This window comes from Lingula anatina, chromosome 5 (genome assembly GCF_051362555.1).
Source record: "Lingula anatina isolate TDL-2025a chromosome 5, LinAna3.0, whole genome shotgun sequence".
NCBI classification, from domain to species: domain Eukaryota; kingdom Metazoa; phylum Brachiopoda; class Lingulata; order Lingulida; family Lingulidae; genus Lingula; species Lingula anatina.
Genome location: NC_141771.1, coordinates 23,496,476 through 23,514,246, shown reverse-complemented (window position 1 = coordinate 23,514,246; position 17,771 = coordinate 23,496,476). Strand labels below are relative to the sequence as shown.

The following is a 17,771-nucleotide window of genomic DNA, read 5'->3' as shown; positions in this document are numbered from 1 at the left end:
GGCTGCTCAAGGAAAGACCTCCTGTCCTGCATTGGAACCAAGAAAATACAAACAAAGGACAAGCACTTCTTCCACCACTCAGGCAAACGGTATGCTCAACTGTGGAGATTATGTGATGGAGAAAGGTGCGGAGAAGGAAGGGAAAGATGGGAGAAAAGGAAAAGAGGAGAGAGACTCAACAAAAAGGGTTCAAGTAACCACAGTCTCACCAGAAGCCACAGCAGACCCATCCATCGCTGGCTCCATAGGATCAGAACAGGACCTAGACCCTGATATTTCACTGGTGAAGAATTGGGTCAGATCTGGAAATAAACCAGATTGGCACCAAATTAAGAACCAAGGACGCGTGTTACGAACCTTCTGGAGACATTTTGAAAATTTATCCATTGTTAACGAAACACTGTGTTACCAGTGGCAGATTCCAAAACGTGATAAGGTGATCTATCGTCAGGTAATGCCACCAGGTCTACGTCTATCAGCATTACATGACATACATTCACTGACAGCAGGAGATGGCCATTTAGGCAGAAACAAAACTCTCAGGAAGCTTCAGGAGAGATTTTATTGGCCCGGAATGATGCAAGAGACGCATGACTATTGTAGAACATGTCCCGGTTGTGTGGGCAGACGGAAACCCCTGCCAGCCATGCGAGCACCCATGGAAAGTATTTCAAGTAGTAGACCCTTAGAGTTGGTTTGCACAGACATTACAGAATTGCCTGCAACATCCCGGGGAAACAAGTATGTTTTGGTAGTAGAGGACCATTTCACCAAATATGTCAATGTTTATCCAATGAAAGATCAAACGGCCCAGACTGTAGCTGACATATTATTTAGGGAGTATGTCAGGGAGCATGGCGTCCCGGAGAGTCTCCACTCTGACCAAGGTCGTCAGTTTGAGGCAGGTCTGTGTCAGGAGTTATGTGCCCTGCTACAGATCTACAAATCGAGAACAACATCATACCACCCCCAAGGAAATGGCATGGTGGAACGTTTCAATAAGACGCTAAAGAACATGATCGCCAAAACATCACAGGAAGACTGTAAAGACTGGGACCTAAAATTAGGGCCACTTGCCTTGGCGTACAATGCTAGTGTTCACGAGAGTACAGGATTCTCACCATTTTTCCTTATGCATGGAAGAGAACCACGTTTGCCACCAGACATCATTTATGGTACACCAACACCACAGTATTGGAAGCAGGCTGGGTTTTACGCAAAGGACATACACAACGAACTACAGGCAGCCTTTGATACAACCAAAGAGCATACAGCCCTGGCACAGGAGAGGCAAAGAAAGGTGTATGATAAATGGGCTCATCATCACCCATATAGAGAGGGTGACAAAGTGTGGTTACTAGTCATGGTGTCCAAAACAAGGCACAGAAAACTAGCACTTCCTTGGGAAGGGCCTTATATTGTGAAGAAAAGATTCCAGAATGCAGAGGGCATGCCAGGTGTCACTTACCGCATACAACATGAGGTGACGAAGAAGAAAATGGTTGTACACCACAACAGACTGAAACCCTATGAGGCACCAAGGATACCTAACCCACTTCAAGCAGATTCAGACTATGTGACGGAGGAAGATGAATCAAAAATACATGTACCTAGACCCAACATTTTTCAAGAGCAACTTCGTCTTGCCCCTGTACTTCCAGCAGAAGGTTACATTGTACATACCAGTAGAAATTCGTTTGCAGCGCCGGAGGCTACTGCCTGTTGTGAGGGAGAGGAGCACATCCCAGTGGAAGAAAAGACAGAAGAAGCGACTGTAGACGCTGGAAAGGACAAGGGAGCTTCGCAGGACAGTGGAGAACCCTTGGTCACAACCCGATCAGGAAGAGTGGTGCGGCGACCCACCAAATACAGAGACTTTGTGGCAGCTATTGGAGATGGCTACTAACAGATTAATGCAGATTAACTCTTATGAATGGCACTTTGTGGGTTTCATCAGTTATGATTGTTGTTGTTTATATGCACGTTAATGTTGGACAAGTTAGTTGTTTTGACAGAGGATTTAAAAAAAAAAACATTTTAACTGGAACTTTTACTGTTAAAAGAGACATTTCACCTGGAATTTTACTGTTAATAGTGTTGATATTAATGTTATGAACTTTTTCAAGGATTTAGACCCAGTGTTGATTTAGTGTGTTGGGACTTAGTTATAATCGGTAGTTACTAGGTTGGAGACTCGGGACGAGTCTTATCTGCCCGGGGAGGCATGTAACGGGGTAAATATAGTGCCGGTGTGCATAAACCAGGGTAACATCGGGGGGAAAAAGGAACATGGCGGCGTAGCAGACGCTGAGCAGCTTGTGCACTGCTTAGTAGCTTATATATCGTTAACCTATTAAATTTATGAAAAAGAAAGCACAGCGTTGTTGTACTGGATTGCTGAGGAAGTGCACCGCTACATAAAGATCAATTCATGAACTGACTTGTTGTTATGTTACATTGAATGTCATAAGTTTGAAAAATACATTGCTTCTGTGAAGGTCTGGACTTATAATAAAATGCTAACAATGTTGCTTCTGTGAATGGTTGAATTCATGGTAAAATATTGAACTCTCAAACAACAGTCATGTTACAAATACTTCCTAATGAACCAAAATGAAGCACAAGAATGCTGAAATAATTTCTGACAGCTTCATGATGTACAGTTAAATCATATCTGACAGCAATATTTCTTGTCACAACCCTGCATACTGTCTTCTTTGATCCCGATGGTCAGCTCAAATTTCTCCTTATATCTATCCTTTATGTAAAAAGTTGCCTCTATAAAAGGTTGAACTTATGATTACACAGTAAACTCTCTAAAACTATAACTGTTATTACCCAATGAACAAGAAAAGTGAAGTACAAGATAACTGAACTAGCTTCTGACAATTCCACGATGTTGGGATACAGGGGTAGGTCAGGATTTCACGTTTTTGGACTGTCTTGAGTTTACCCTATGGGTTGATCACGCTGATCAGCTGAAGTTTTCACATGTATATACTATTTTCCTTTTGGTGTACTTGTTCGCGATATGAAGATTATTTCATTTTATTTGGTTCACCTATATTTATGCTACTATTCCCCTCGTTCTTTCCCTCCAGTATGGCCGCTGGACTAGTGTTACGGAGCAAATATGACGTCACTGTAATGGGTTAATATAGAGAGTGTATCTATCAGTAATTTGCTACTTCATGATTCAAATATAACTGTAAAGGACATAACCTGTCACCCCTACCATATAGTATAGTCCACACACCCCTATTAATAATAGGCACTGCCACTTACCACTTAGCATGAGTAGTTGATTAGACAGACAGCTTAGGTGCAAGCAGTTGAGTTTATGCAGACATCCAAGAAGATAGAAATTTGTCATACAAAAAGAGGACAAAAAAATTGTAAGTTTCATGTACTTTGCTTTTAACAACTGTCTTTGTTACTATCAAATTCATATTGAGTGAAAATTTAGTTTTAGGTAAATAAATTAAATTGTGGTATTTAAAAGTCTCAGTAAAATTTGGGTGTGGACACGTGGATAATTCAAAAGAAGTGTCATTTTTCTTTATTATTTAATGTATTCACTTTATTAATATTTATTTATCTGTTTGTTTCTTTATTTCTATATATAATGTGCTCTAGGTTTTTTGTCAGTTATTTAAGCATTTTTTCTTTTATTTTATTTACAGATTTAAACCATACACACAAGTATCGTCACACAAGTTTGTGTAAAGAGACAATAAATCAACCGTATGAGTACAAATACAGTCTTCTCTTTTGTATTGGAGTGTCACCCGTCACAATAACCCTGCAGTACATAAATGTTGGGTGAGTTAAATCATATTGTCACATTTAAAATGTATTTATTTTCAACAACTATACATTAAATTAAATTATACCTACATGTAATTAACTTTCCTAAGTAAATCTAAGAAGTTAGTATTGTTTATTCTAAACATCTAAAAATTACTTTTCCACAAGGACGCACCAATTACTTGCACTGATAAATGAAATCTAGAAATTGAAACACAGCGAAACGTCAAAAGGGGTTCACAAAATCCAGGGTGAGACTGAAATGCGCAATACACTTGATAACACAAGTCCAGTTGCAAGTAAACACAGGAAAGGGTAATCTCAAATAAAATAGGGTGATATAAAAGCAAAATATAGTACATAGTAATTAATATTGCTGATACAACTTGACAATTTTTTCATTGTTTGGTCAGTTTGGTTGGCGAGTAGCTCTTCTTGACCAGTAATAATTCCAAGAAGAGCCACTCGCCAACATGGCTGCCAACCGGACAATATGATTAAAAGTCTTGCTGATTTGTTAAGTTATATCAACGATATTACTTACCTATTAATATAGGTTGTTTTTATATCACCCTACTTTGCTGGGAATGGTCATTTCTTTAGTGTAATTGCAACTGGATTTGATTTTTGAACTGTATTGCGCTGTGTTGCGCTGTATTGCGGTGTATTGCGCATTTCAGTCATACCGCAAAATCCATGTGCAAGAACGACATAGCCATTTTCTGCTGCAGCACTCCCCGCCTCAAACACATGCAGCAATTAGCATATGCTCCACTCGAAATTCTTTTACACCATCACCAACTTACCTAATACAGCTTGGGTCAGTACAGTGGATGTGTCTGTAAGCTAAGAGTGAGCATACACTCACGCTTGGTCTGATTTAGAGCCATTTGGACCTCATTTTTTACGGAAACTTCTCAACTTGACAGCCTAGTAACCGACATTGTTTACACGTTCCTTGGGCATTGACATTTACAGGTAAAATGTAAGCAGGATTATGATTGGCCAATTTTGCCTTGACTTTCGTCTGCGAATTTTTGATTGGCTCTAAACCTTTTACTCTCTGTAGGAGTACAGGTATCAGATTAGTTAATGGTAGGAAACTTGGTGACACTGCTGGCTATTGTACGTGCTACAGCTACAGAGGCTTTCCTAGTGTAATAGACTACATGGTATGTCAGATTTCTATACTAGATCAGACAGAGTACTTCCAAGTTCATGAGCTTACTCCCTTCTCCATCCATTGTCTGATCTCATGCACCCTAAACACACAGGTGTGTTCTTACCTGGATGTCTTGGCCAATACCGATGACCTTACATGCCCCCCAGCCAGATTCCACTGGACAAATAAGGCATCAGAGCGCTGGAAAACCCACCTGGCCCAAAAAGAGTCAACAGGTACTCTCAAAGCCTTTATAGATAAACACTATGATCCGTCAATGGAAGGGGTTGACCTTAGACTGTCTGATTTTAATAAAACCCTAGACGAACTAGGTAGGGAAGCAGGTCTACATAAGAAAATCCCCAGTAATAAGAAAAGAGGTAAAAAGACAAGTAAGCACTGGTACGATAATGATTGTAGGGAACTATTTCGAGACATTAAAAGGAAGGCACGTTCAGTAAAACATAACCCCTGTAAAGAAAATCTTCTAATAGAAATTAACAAAAAGAAAAAATTATACAAGAAACTGCTAAACAGAAAACGGAACATGTTTAGGGACAGCATTTTTCGGTCACTAGAAAATCTGCAAACAACCAACCCTCGTGCATTCTGGGATTTATATAACCAACTACAAGATAAAGTTAAATCAACAGAAACCCCATGTCGGTATGCGGTTCAGAGAAAAAACGAGAGTTGAAAAACTACACGTTTATTATCTACAGAGACTGATCAAAAACTACCCACTCAATGAGCAGGGCGTGAATATATACAAAGTAGGCAATAGGCACCCTGAGCTTCAGAGCTCACTTGACACTAACCTCTTCACTGTAGCCTATCTTCATCGTGTCAAGTAACCTCTGACCAGATTCGATTGCCTCCGCCGCCCGCCAATCAAATTTAAAAGCCCGCACTCAATGACTCATTAAACGATCTAGCCAATGAACTCGAACGAGTCAAAGCGCGCTTTGTTCAAATCCGGACCAATCAAAGATAAGGCTGAATATCAGGGACTTGCCGTAACCTGTGGGCAGCACGCAAATAACATCGTCTCTCAGTAGATAATGATGCAGGGCCTCAAACTGCTAGACCCTATGGTTTCAATTCCGATTTACTCATATTTTGCAAAGAATCAAGAGATAACTTAACACATTCTTTTTCGTAGTCACTCGCCTTGCTTTCTTTGTGTACGGTAATACACTCGTAACTACTCGGATGTCTCCGCACTCGACAATAACTATGTTGTTAGTATGGAGCTTGCGGAATCAGCCGAGGATTGCCGATTGACGGTCAACCAATCAGCGTTTTCACCAAACTTTGGTGAAAAATTTTGAAACATGGATTTGATTGGCTTATATAAACTAGGTCAAACTATTTTCGTCAGAGGTTACTTGACACGATGAAGATAGGCTACAGTGAAGAGGTTAGTGTCAAGTTAGCTCTGAAGCTCAGGGTGGCAATAGGAGGCGGAGCTAAAACTAAATCCATGTCCACTACAGACATTGACATACGAGCTTTAAAATACGTTACTACAACTGATAGTGCGCTTCGTTTGCATGGACATGCTTTTTCCATACGTTCCAACATTCTCCGGGGGCAACAAGTTGTAAAAGTAAACATGAAAGCATTAAGTGTTATAAAATAAGCAAGAAATCCAAAAATTCCATTAAACGTAAGTCATATCAACAAGTCCTTGCGATGTACTAGTCAGTAAGTACTGATTAATGTAAACATCTATGCAATAGATTGTCATTGAAACAAAAAACGAAGTCCATAGCAACGCTAATATTAGAAATATTCCAATAATAAGGTTAAATAATCCATTAATACGCTTGATTAAATGTCTCAAACAGTTTCATTTGAACAGTCTAATAGTTTCATAAGTAATCAAAGTTCATTTTCATTTCAGTTCTTGAATCCATCTAGCGATGTTTTCTTTTGCTTGCTGGGCGGCGCGTCTCGTGTTACGGGCTGGTATGTTGACGTTTTCATCAGTAATTTCTTTGGACAGTGTGACCTCTCTCAGGTCAGGGGCAGTGTCATAATCAACGGAAATTTCTAGAGGATAGAGTTTCGTAATAGGGCGATTTGTTGTTCCATACTTAGTTTTCAATGTTGCTGATCGCACTATCCCGTCATTGCCGTAGTTCAGTTTTGTAATTAGTCCCAAATCCCACAAAAGTCTAGGTTTAATATCCTCATGAATTAGTACTACGTCTCCAACTTGAACAGTATTTTGCTTAACCCCATTCATATTGTCCCTTTCTCTTAGCGCAGTAAGATATTCGGAGGTCCATCTTTGTGTGAAATGTGCATTGACCTCCTGCACATGTTTCAATCGTTTTGTCAAGCGTTCTTTGGAGATTTTGCCATCTGGTGCGAACGTCGGATCCAATCCTTCATCCTCATCTGTCAGTGGGCAAGGCAGTGTGTTGATTCGACGTCCGTTCAAAAGCATTGATGGTGTAAGAGGTTCACCCTCATTAACGTAGGTAATGGGGCGGTCATTCAGTGTTGCTTCTATTTCCGATGTTATGGTATGCAATTCGTCTAGCGTGATGCGAGCGCGTCCTAGTGTTTTTCTCATTGCATTCTTCGTGAGACCAATTAATCTTTCCCAAAAGCCACCAAACCACGGTGCTCTTTTAGGAATGAATTCCCACGTCACTCTATTTTGACTTAGATATCGACGTACATCTTCATTTTCGAAAAGTTTATTGATTTCATTGGCGGCTGAATGAAAAGTTGTTGCGTTGTCACTAATCATTTTCGTAGGTAGTGATCTCCTGGCAGCGAATCTTCGAAATGCATTTATAAATGAAGATGTAGATAAGTCATTCACAACTTCCAGGTGGACGGCGCGAGTAGCGGAGCAAGTAAATAAACATATGTAGGCTTTCGCTTCACAATTCGTGGACGTTTTGACGTAGAGTGTCCCTGTAAAATCAACTCCAGTGACCGTAAACGGGGGAGCATCGTGAACTCTGAACGTTCGTAGAGGCGGAGCAACCGGAGAAGCATAGGGTCTGCCGATCAAGCGTCTGCATATCACACATTTACGTAGGACGCGGTTGACAGTTTCACGTGCTCTGGGGATCCAAAATCTCTGCCTGATACTTGTTACAGTTGATTGCATGCCGGAATGTAGCGCTTGTTTGTGCGCGTCATTTATCACTAACAAAGTGAATGGATGTCGCCGTGGTAATAGTATCGGGTGTTTTCCGTCGTAAGTCAAGGGTGCGTTTTGTAAGCGACCTGTAAGTCGTATAATGCCATTACTGTCTAAAAACAAACCAAGTTGCTTAACAGTATTTGATTTAGATTTCCCTCCTTTCAATGAGTCAAGTTCTTGATAGAAAGCTTTCTCTTGAACACACTTGATCCACATTTCTTCTGCATTAATGATTTCTTCTGCAGAAGGCGAGGCGTTTGTAATAACGTAAGATGACGTCTTGTGTATTTTTCCCTTCATAACGGCAACAAATCTGAGCACCAATGCCGTTACGTTTAATAGTTTCGGAAGCGTGCCATGTCGGCCTATGTCGATCACCTTTGAAATGTCTGTTTTCGTTGTGAGCGGCTGATTTCCTCGCATTCTTTGGTTGTTGGCTTTGTCGGAAATATCAGTTTCAACGGAATGACCCTGAACTGCGGTCGTAGGGTCAATGACATTTGGATTGTTTTTAAAGAGTTGCTCATTCAACGAATCACTTGGGGTAAGTGGGGCAAACTCTGCCCGCTCCGTTCTCAAATGCATTACAGTACTGTTGTACTCTCCTATGGGCCAATCTCCATGTGCAAGCCAGGCGGGTCCTTCCCACCATATAGTTGCGATTTCTAGTGACGATACGGTCGTGCCGCGTGTTATGAGATCGGCCGGGTTGTCATCCGTCGGACAATATCTGTATTCGTTGAACAACGACGGTTTGATTTCGTTGACACGATTTCGGACAAACAACGGTAGATGTTTGTCGCTTTTAAGCCAGCACAGCACAATTTGGCTGTCTGTCCACAGAACACATTTCGCAATGTTAATGTTCTCTTTCAGCTGGTCATGAACAAAACTTGTGAGGCGGGTTCCTAGAACGGCTGCCATCAGTTCAAGGCGCGGAATAGTGATCGTTTTCACTGGGGCAACGCGCGATTTAGACATGACTAAAGTAGTTTGTTCTCCGTTCCGTAGATATACGGCGCATCCATACGCCTTTTCACTGGCGTCGACAAAACAATGTAATTCCATGGGCTGTTGTGACTCCTTGGTGTTTGAGAAATACTGCCGGGTAACTTTCAGCAATGAACATTGTTCAAGATCAGCAGCAATTTCTTTCCAAGTTTCGCTTAGTTCTGGAGGTAAAGTTTGATCCCAATCGAGTTCCGCTTTCCAGAGTTCTTGCATGAACATTTTACCTCGAACAATAACTGGTGCTAACAGACCTAGCGGGTCGTAAACTCGAGAAATGCGACTAATCACTTCGCGTTTGGTGACTTGGCTGACTGGGATTTCTTCACCGGACTTGTAAGATAACGTATCTTGTTCAGTGTCCCATATCATTCCCAACATCGGTGTATTCTTGTGGTCTGCGTGAGCTACTCCGTCAGTTTCGACTATGTTGCGGAGTTTGGGGTCATTGGTAGCCCACGATTGAAGATTGAATCCTGCAGATGCAAGCAAATCATTTGATTCCTCGTACATTTGAATGGCTTGGTTTGAGGTGTCAGTTCCCGTCACAATATTATCCACGTAGACGTCCCGTTTCAGGGCTTTGGCGGTGCCATTCTCGGACATATCCAAATGCAAGCGTACTACGGAGTTAAGAATGGCTGGACTGGAAATGCTTCCAAAGAGAACTGACGTAAAGCGGTACACTTCAAACTTACTTTCAGTGTCTTCTGGATCTTCAAGCCACAAATATTTCGTAAAATCTCGGTCATCTTCGTGCAATCCTATGTTTAAGAATGCTTTTTCAATGTCACTAGTGATAGCGACATTGTGAATTCGAAATCTTAAAAAGATTCCAACAAGGTCATTAAGTAGCTGCGGTCCTTTAAATAGACAGTCATTCAGACTGGGGTCATCAGGTGTGGCCTTTGCGCTGCAGTCGTAAACTATTCGAATTGGTGTTGTAATCGAATCCTTTTTTACGGGGCGGTGAGGCAGGTAATGTCCACTGGAAGTATCGTCATCGCCTACTTTCTCAATAAAGTTGCGTTTCTCTTGATTCCTGATGATAGTGTCATACACGCGTCGTGTTTCTACTGGTAACTTGCGCACGGTATTACGTGTTCGATGACATGCGTTGCGATAATTCGTAGGCAAAGGACTGTGGTCGGTTTTCCACGGCAATTTGGCCACATATTGGTCATCACGTTTTTCAATGTAATTTCTCTGGAAATTCTGAAAATCGGAGGGATCCTGGACAGTTTGTTTATTGTCTTTAATGCCAATGGATTCTAGGTTCCAGAATTTGTCCAGGGTATCGTCTTCTGCGTTGCGCTGTTTCGCCATGACATGAAAAGCGGTGTCGTTTGCTGTGACGTAGTCATCGGAGTGGGCGGGGCCCGAGAGTAAGTATCCAAATTTGGAAGCGACAGCGGTGGGCCCTGGACCTCGCACGATTGTATCTTCAACAAAGTCCCAGTAATGATCGGCACCAATTAGCACAGAGACGAAAAAAGGCGATCTGTCATCAGATGGTGTGTGAGCCAGTCTCAAGTTCCTTAAGTGGGACAAATTGGCTATCCTACGTGTCACTAAATTATGGAGTGGAGCGGAAATTTCAGGAACGACGACTGCGTTAATATCAACAAATTCTTTTGATGTTGTTTTCAGGGAGATTGTGACGATGTCAAAAGTCTGAGGTTGTTTACAGTCCATTCCAAATACAGACAGATTGATCTCCTCAGAATGAGTTGGCTGGAGCTGAAGTTTATGAACAAGCTCTTCTGTGATGAATGATCTGGTCGCTCCTTCGTCGAACAAGACCCCACTAGTTGCCGATAATTGGAAGGGTGTTTGTTTGTTGGAGACCTCCACGATAGCCGTTTTTAACAAGACAACATTCCTTTGATTTTTTGCCCCTTGAGTGAAGGTGCTCGCCGCATGTTCCACGGCAGGCGGTTCCCGCGCTTTCTGAGCGGCGCTTGGTTCACTGTTTTGCTTAGCATGAAGGGCGGTGTGGTGTTTTCCATTGCAACTTCTGCAGCGAAATTTAGACAGGCATTTTCGGCTTGAATGGTTGGGCGTAAGACAGTTAAAGCATAAATTGTCTCTTTTTGCTATTTCAAAGCGTTTTTCCTGTTCCGACACAACTGGGCACGTGATAGAGCTATGTTCATTTTTGCAGAAAGCGCATTTCATTTTTCTTTTCGGCTTGTTCGTCGTTTTCTTCGTGTTACTATTGGTGAAAAACGCAGCAGTGGGTCGGTACGATTTCTCTTGGTTGAACCCGTCTATTTCTCCAGCTTGTAGGGCGTCGATCTCAGACTTAAGTGTACTGCGCAGATCGGCGATTGACCATTCATTGTTTCCATGCGCTCTTGCGATTTGTCTGCGCGTGTTGGCAGGCAATTTATCTAGAATCATAGGAATCAAGAGTTCTCCATAACTTTGTTCTTCTTTTCCTAAAGAGCTGAGTCCTCTAATAAAAGTCTCGATCCTATCGTAGAAAAATCTCAATGATTTTATATCTTCATCGGGGCGTGGAAGCTCCCAAAGAGCTCTCATGAATGCGTTAATGATTTTGTGAGTTTGTCCATACCTTTCTCGAAGAAGTTCCTTCGCATTTTCGTAATTATTAGCCGTAAGCTGTAATCCCGCGATCGTAGAAAACGCTTCGCCATCCAACTGCGCCCGTAAAAACTGGAATTTCTCGATAGTAGATAGCGTCTCGTTTTCGTCTATAGCACTGACGAAGTCGTCGTTGAAAGCGGGCCATTGAAGGAGATTTCCGTCAAACCTGGATAGGATGAGTTTGGGGAGCCTGTAATTTCGTTTCATGTTGCTCCGCGGAGGGTCATCACTTGGAGTGGGAGCGTTAGAAATCGAAGGCTCGCTTCGGCGTTCTTCTGACTGTATATTTTCTTTATGTTTTCGAATGCGACGGAGCTTCTCTTTAGCTGAAAACATAAATTCGTCTGCTTCGGCAACGCCGTCTTCCATCTTTTCATCTGAAAGTTTGGATAGAATCCTCTCGTCTAATGTTTTTAGATAGTCCATCTTTTCCTCGATTAGTTCGTACGTTAGGTCCAACGTTTCCACATTCTCTACGGACGGCTCATCAGACATCAAACTTGATGCTCGTTGAAATAGCTTTGTTAGCTGGGCTCGGTTCGCCGACCGGAGTTTTTGATTTCTCTCTGCAGCCATAGTTATCCTGGTCACGGCACCAAAAAATGTCGGTATGCGGTTCAGAGAAAAAACGAGAGTTGAAAAACTACACGTTTATTATCTACAGAGACTGATCAAAAACTACCCACTCAATGAGCAGGGCGTGAATATATACAAAGTAGGCAATAGGAGGCGGAGCTAAAACTAAATCCATGTCCACTACAGACATTGACATACGAGCTTTAAAATACGTTACTACAACTGATAGTGCGCTTCGTTTGCATGGACATGCTTTTTCCATACGTTCCAACACCCCAGTTTCCCCCACCGAATGGTGGGTCCATTTCCACACCCTGATGAATAGGACACTGCCCCACAACAATATAAATTTTTAAACCCTGGTTAACCAGAGAGCACAAAACCCTAAGCATAACTTGTTCACCGAACTTGACTTTACCATAACTGAACATGAAGTAAAATTAGCCGCTCGTAGTCTTAAAAAGAATAAGTCCCCTGGTATCGATGGTATCCCAAATGAAATGCTTAGAGAGGGCATAGACTCACTTGCCCCAGCCATCACTAAACTGTTCAACGCTATCTTCTCCAGTGGTAACTTCCCCTCCCTCTGGAGAGTGGGTATGCTCAATGTTATTCACAAGAAAGGGGATAAAAAAAGACCCCAAAAATTATAGAGGGATAGCTGTATCCAGTAACTTATGTAAACTATTTTGCAAAATACTTAATAATAGACTCACATCATTTACTTTTAAAAATAGCACGATCCCTACTAATCAAATCGGCTTTAAAAGAGGGGCACGTACAGTCGACCATATGCTAGTACTCAAATCTCTCATCGATAAATACCTAAATAAAATGGATAAAAATAAACTATATTTATGTTTCGTAGATTTTTCAAGCGCCTACGATACAGTATGGAGAAATGCCTTATTATATAAACTACAGCTGGCAGGGGTAGGAAATCTCTTTCTAAATATAATAAGTAATATGTATAAATCTGTCCAGTTTACTGTAAAAACACCAGGGGGACTGACAAACGTCATCAATACAAGTGTAAGTGTCAAACAGGGCTGCGTCCTCAGTCCCTTACTGTTTAACATTTTTATTAGGGACATTCCCGACCTGTTCAGCAACAATGAAAAATACAACCCTGTTCACCTTAGGGATAAACCTCTTAGTTGTTTAATGTACGCGGATGACCTCGTACTAGTATCAGAGAGCCCAGATGGACTTCAGGCTGCCCTCAATAGTTTGGCTGAATACTGTAAAACCTGGAAGCTGATAGTAAATGTCCAAAAAACAAAAATTATGATTTTTAACAAACCTGGCCACTTACTGAATAACCTAACCTTCTCTCTAGGAGCCGAAAAAATAGAAATATGCTCAGAATATTGCTACTTGGGTTTGGTATTCACACCTTCAGGAAAATTCAATAAAGCGATGGAAGTACTGAAAGTCAAAGCACAAAAAGCATTTTTTAAAATCCGCCACCAGCTGTTTTCTAGCCCAGCGTCAATTGCCCGTAAACTTTTTTCCACTCTTATACTCCCTATACTTAGCTACGGCTGTGAAATATGGGCCCCTTTAATCCTTAAATCTAGCATGAATAACCTCCTGGAAAGGTGTGACAGACCACCTGCTGAAGATGTCCACATTAAAGCCTGTAAAACAATACTGGGGGTGCACAGGAAGGCATCTTATCTAGCAGCCAGAGGCGAATTAGGAAGCTATCCAGTGTTAATTCAAATGCTTGCCCTGGCAACAAAATACTGGTTTCACCTCAATAAGCTTAATTTTATGGGTAAAGAATCCCTGGCCACCTTAGCCCTCGACACAGACAGATTTGAAAGTAAAGGTGGTGCCTGGTCCCTTGGCATAAAGCAAATACTCCAAATTAGTGGTGAAGTCGAGTGTTGGGATAGACCATTAGCCAAACCGATTAATGTCTCAACAAAAATATCCGGGTCTCTCTCGAGAAAGTGTATGACCTTCAATGGGGGAGGCAATTAAGGAAAGTAGCAAACTTAGAACATATACAAAATTTAAGAAGGATTTTAAGACCGAAAATTATGTGCTGACCTTTGATAAAGCACGGAGGGCTACATTCTGCAAACTAATTAAGAATCAGCGCTCACTCACTCCATATTGAGAAGGGGAGTGTTCTGACCGTTGACTATCGTCATCAGACAGCCTACCATACAACACAACACGTCTTGTTGAGATGTAATAGCGGTAAACTTTAATAAGAAAAAAATAAACAAAATATAAGTACAAAGACAATAACAAAGTAAACTTTACAAAACTATTTCGTCTCCTGGAAATAATCCTGTAGCTATTAAATAATAGTAAATAATAATAATAATAATAATAATAATAATAATAATAATAATAATAATTGGTTTCAACACAGGGAGGTACAGTAAACCCCCAACCCCGCCCCATCTAAGATTATGTCAAATCTGTAATTCCGGAGAGGTTGAAGATGAAGTGCATTTTATTCTGAAATGCGAGGCCTATAAGGAACTACGGGCGGCTTTCTACGAAAATATAAGTTTCCTATGTAATACTAATGCCCTCTCTCCCCCGGATATGTTTATACACATCATGAATACAAAAGAAATGGATGTGATTACGCCCCTCCTCATATTTGTACAGAAATGCATGGAGAAGAGAGTAAGTCTTTCTGCGCATGTCCAAACCAGATCATAGTACCAGTGTGAGACCCGTTATGCGCTGTCAGCAGAGACTGGGCGTGTAGATCAAACCTGGTAAATTGATTATGGAATGCGACATTCGTATACATGTGTATAGTCACTGATTTCAACAATTGCTAATCTATATGTATATATATATATATATATTTATTTATCTATTTATTTGTCTGTTCTATGTCCTAGCCACTAGTATCGTATTGTAATTGATTGTACCTTTATGTGAAGGTGTTTGTCAATAAAGAATCTGTATCTGTATCCTTTTAACTAGAGCGTTATCAAAACGAGACTGTGTCAACAATGTCAAGGTCACGTCAACAGTGGTCGGTGTTCACACGCCGGTGGCGTGATAGACCCGTGCCGTGACGAAACCGTTCTGCACATGCGCATTGAGGGTAGATTGAAAGAAGGGACTTCCGGTATGACGGTATCGTCGTAGGTATGTTTGGAACTATTGACCTTTCAATTCGTAATTCAGTGGTTTTTGCCATGAGAGAGTATGTATTTGATAATCCTATAATAAACTCCACGGAGGAATGTTGGAAAAGTGTTATATAAACACCAAAGGAAGCGTGTGACACAGCTCTTATTACTGAGATTGTGATCGTGACTGAACTGTTTTGCTCTGTGATGAAGTTGTAGTAAGACTCGTAGTATAAATGTTTTCACACTACAATGTTCTTTCAGTTTAGAGTTCAGTAATTGTCGTCGAGAGAAAGTGTGTGTTTGACAATAATATAACTTCCTCTACGGGGAAATGTTGGAAATACATGTGTAGCTACGTGCTGTAAGTCAACTTTGTCAGTGTCGTGAATGTGACTGCGTTTGCATAAAGTCGTCGTAAGACTCGTATGAATGTTCATTATGTAATGTTAGGTATGTTCACAGGTGTGTTACACGTCCAAAGTGAGAAGGTCGATGCATTCAAGTTAGTTTTTTTATATCATAAAGCTTTAACACATTTATTTTATTTCATTGTTCAGATTGATTGGCAGAAGAAAATAGCTAGAAGGTTAGTATAGAACTTACCTTGGTCGTGTTACAATATATTTTAATAAGTTATACCTTGTTTTAAGACTGTAAAAGTTATATCCCAGCTATGCTATAATTTATCACTTGATAGCAGTTAATGATAACTAGTACATATCACATTTTGAAAAAAATGTTAAAGATGAAATTGTTTTCGAAATCCACAAGACCTTTTCTGTATTTGTGCATTTATTTATTCCAAATAAATTGTTTTTATATTTTTCAAGCATTTCAATAAACGGAAATAATGGCAGGAAAAATGGGAAGGTCAGTATGAAATATGGGTACAACAATTGCAGTACAATTTTAATATATAAATAACAAAGTAGGAGCCACCAGAGTTAGAAATTGCCAATAAATGGTGAAAGAAATGGGGGAGCTCAGATGTTTAAAATTAATTTTTAAAAAGTTTAAAATTGTTTTGACTACCAAACCCATTGAGGTGGATGATTTTAAGTCTGCTTATAAATTTACCAATTTCATGATCAAACTTAATGACCTATTTTTTTAATTTCCCATTACCAGTCATGTCACAGAATTCTACTAAATGAACACAAACTTTATCAATACAACTGTAATTACTACTGTTCAGTTCACTTGTAATAAGTCAGCCAATGTCCATGACTCAAGTGTAAAAAATATATTATATCCATCTACTGGGATCTTAATTTTACTCAAACTTCTTCCAAGTCTGTTTCTGACATTTTCAGCTTGACTTGTCAGATTTGCTTTTAAAGTTCAAGCTGCTTGCTCCTAGTAACAACTGAGATTTTATCAATACTACTGTAATTAGTCCCAATCAGTGCACCTGTAATTAGTCAGCCAATGTCGATGACGCTGTTAAGTGTGTGAAAGATATGCATCTACTGGGATCTTAATTTTACTCAAACTTCTTCCAAGTCTCTTTCTGACATTTTCAGCTTGACTTGTCAGATTTGCTTTTAAAGTTCAAGCTGCTTGCTCCTTGTAACAACTGAGATTTTATCAATACTACTGTAATTAGTCCCAATCAGTGCACCTGTAATTAGTCAGCCAATGTCCATGACTCCGTTAAAGGTGTGAAAGATAATAGGTGTCTTCATTTTGCTTCAAGCTCTTCCAAGTCTGGGTCTGACATTTCCAGCTTGACTTTGACACATGGGGCACTACAAAAAGATGGGATCCACCCTGACCCCTCACTTAGCCACGAGCTACCAGAGAGAGAAGGATGTCTTCAAGGTATAGTATACACCCCATGTACATAAGGTTGAACAGTTTCATCAGTTATGTGTTTTGTTGGTTGACTCGAGTAGAAATTTTTAAATTCCTTTCCCTTTTCTGTTCAACAAAAAGGGATGCAAAAATGAAATAACCATAGTATTTGTCATCAACTGCTATTTTCGGGACTGTAAATACATATTTTTAGCAAGCACAACTTTTTTCTATATATCATTTTGCAACATGGCAGTGCTGACAAGTTGCAATAAAGAAAGTTTTGCCCTTACTGTCACTTAAAGTTTATTCTCGTGATATGTGAACCATGTTTTTTCAATATCCCTTTGACTACTTTATTTGACTGAAAATGGCATCAAATATTTTGAATTGTAACATGAGGGAATGTCAACTATTAAGCTTAATTTATCTGTTGCTTTTATTTTCAGTATGGAGAAATATGTCGAGTTCAGGGAGACCATGTTGATGGTAAAAAAATATCTGAAGGCAGGAAAGCCACGTGATTTTT

At 40.4% G+C, this 17,771-nt stretch overlaps 2 protein-coding genes across 5 annotated transcripts in view; both read right to left on the bottom strand.

The window, feature by feature from the left end:
* Positions 1-4,810, bottom strand: part of LOC106160348 (ankyrin and armadillo repeat-containing protein-like) — a 94,680-nt gene extending 89,870 nt beyond the window's left edge. For 3 of the 4 annotated variants that reach the window (XR_015334882.1, XM_087014337.1, XM_087014336.1), the window contains exon 1: positions 4,614-4,810. The gene's annotated coding sequence lies outside the window, so the exon portion shown is untranslated. The remainder of the gene's footprint in view (positions 1-4,613) is intronic. The other variant, XM_087014338.1, reaches the window with a different exon arrangement.
* Positions 4,811-9,970: 5,160 nt separating this feature from the next.
* LOC106160347 (uncharacterized) lies at positions 9,971-12,332 on the bottom strand. Its single transcript, XM_087014097.1, has 2 exons — positions 10,158-12,332; positions 9,971-10,009 (listed from the first exon to the last, which is right to left on the bottom strand). Exons 1-2 carry the CDS (start codon positions 12,330-12,332, stop codon positions 9,971-9,973), a joined length of 2,214 nt encoding a protein of 737 aa, XP_086870223.1.
* Positions 12,333-17,771: the final 5,439 nt, after the last annotated feature.

Bases quoted from the DNA above. Each gene is read 5' to 3' on its own strand.
- LOC106160347 (XM_087014097.1), bottom strand. From the start codon at position 12,332: ATGGCTGCAGAGAGAAATCAAAAACTCCGGTCGGCGAACCGAGCCCAG. The intron at 10,010-10,157 runs GTAGGCGATGAC...GTCTATTTAAAG, and splicing joins AACGCAACTTTATTGAGAAA to GACCGCAGCTACTTAATGAC.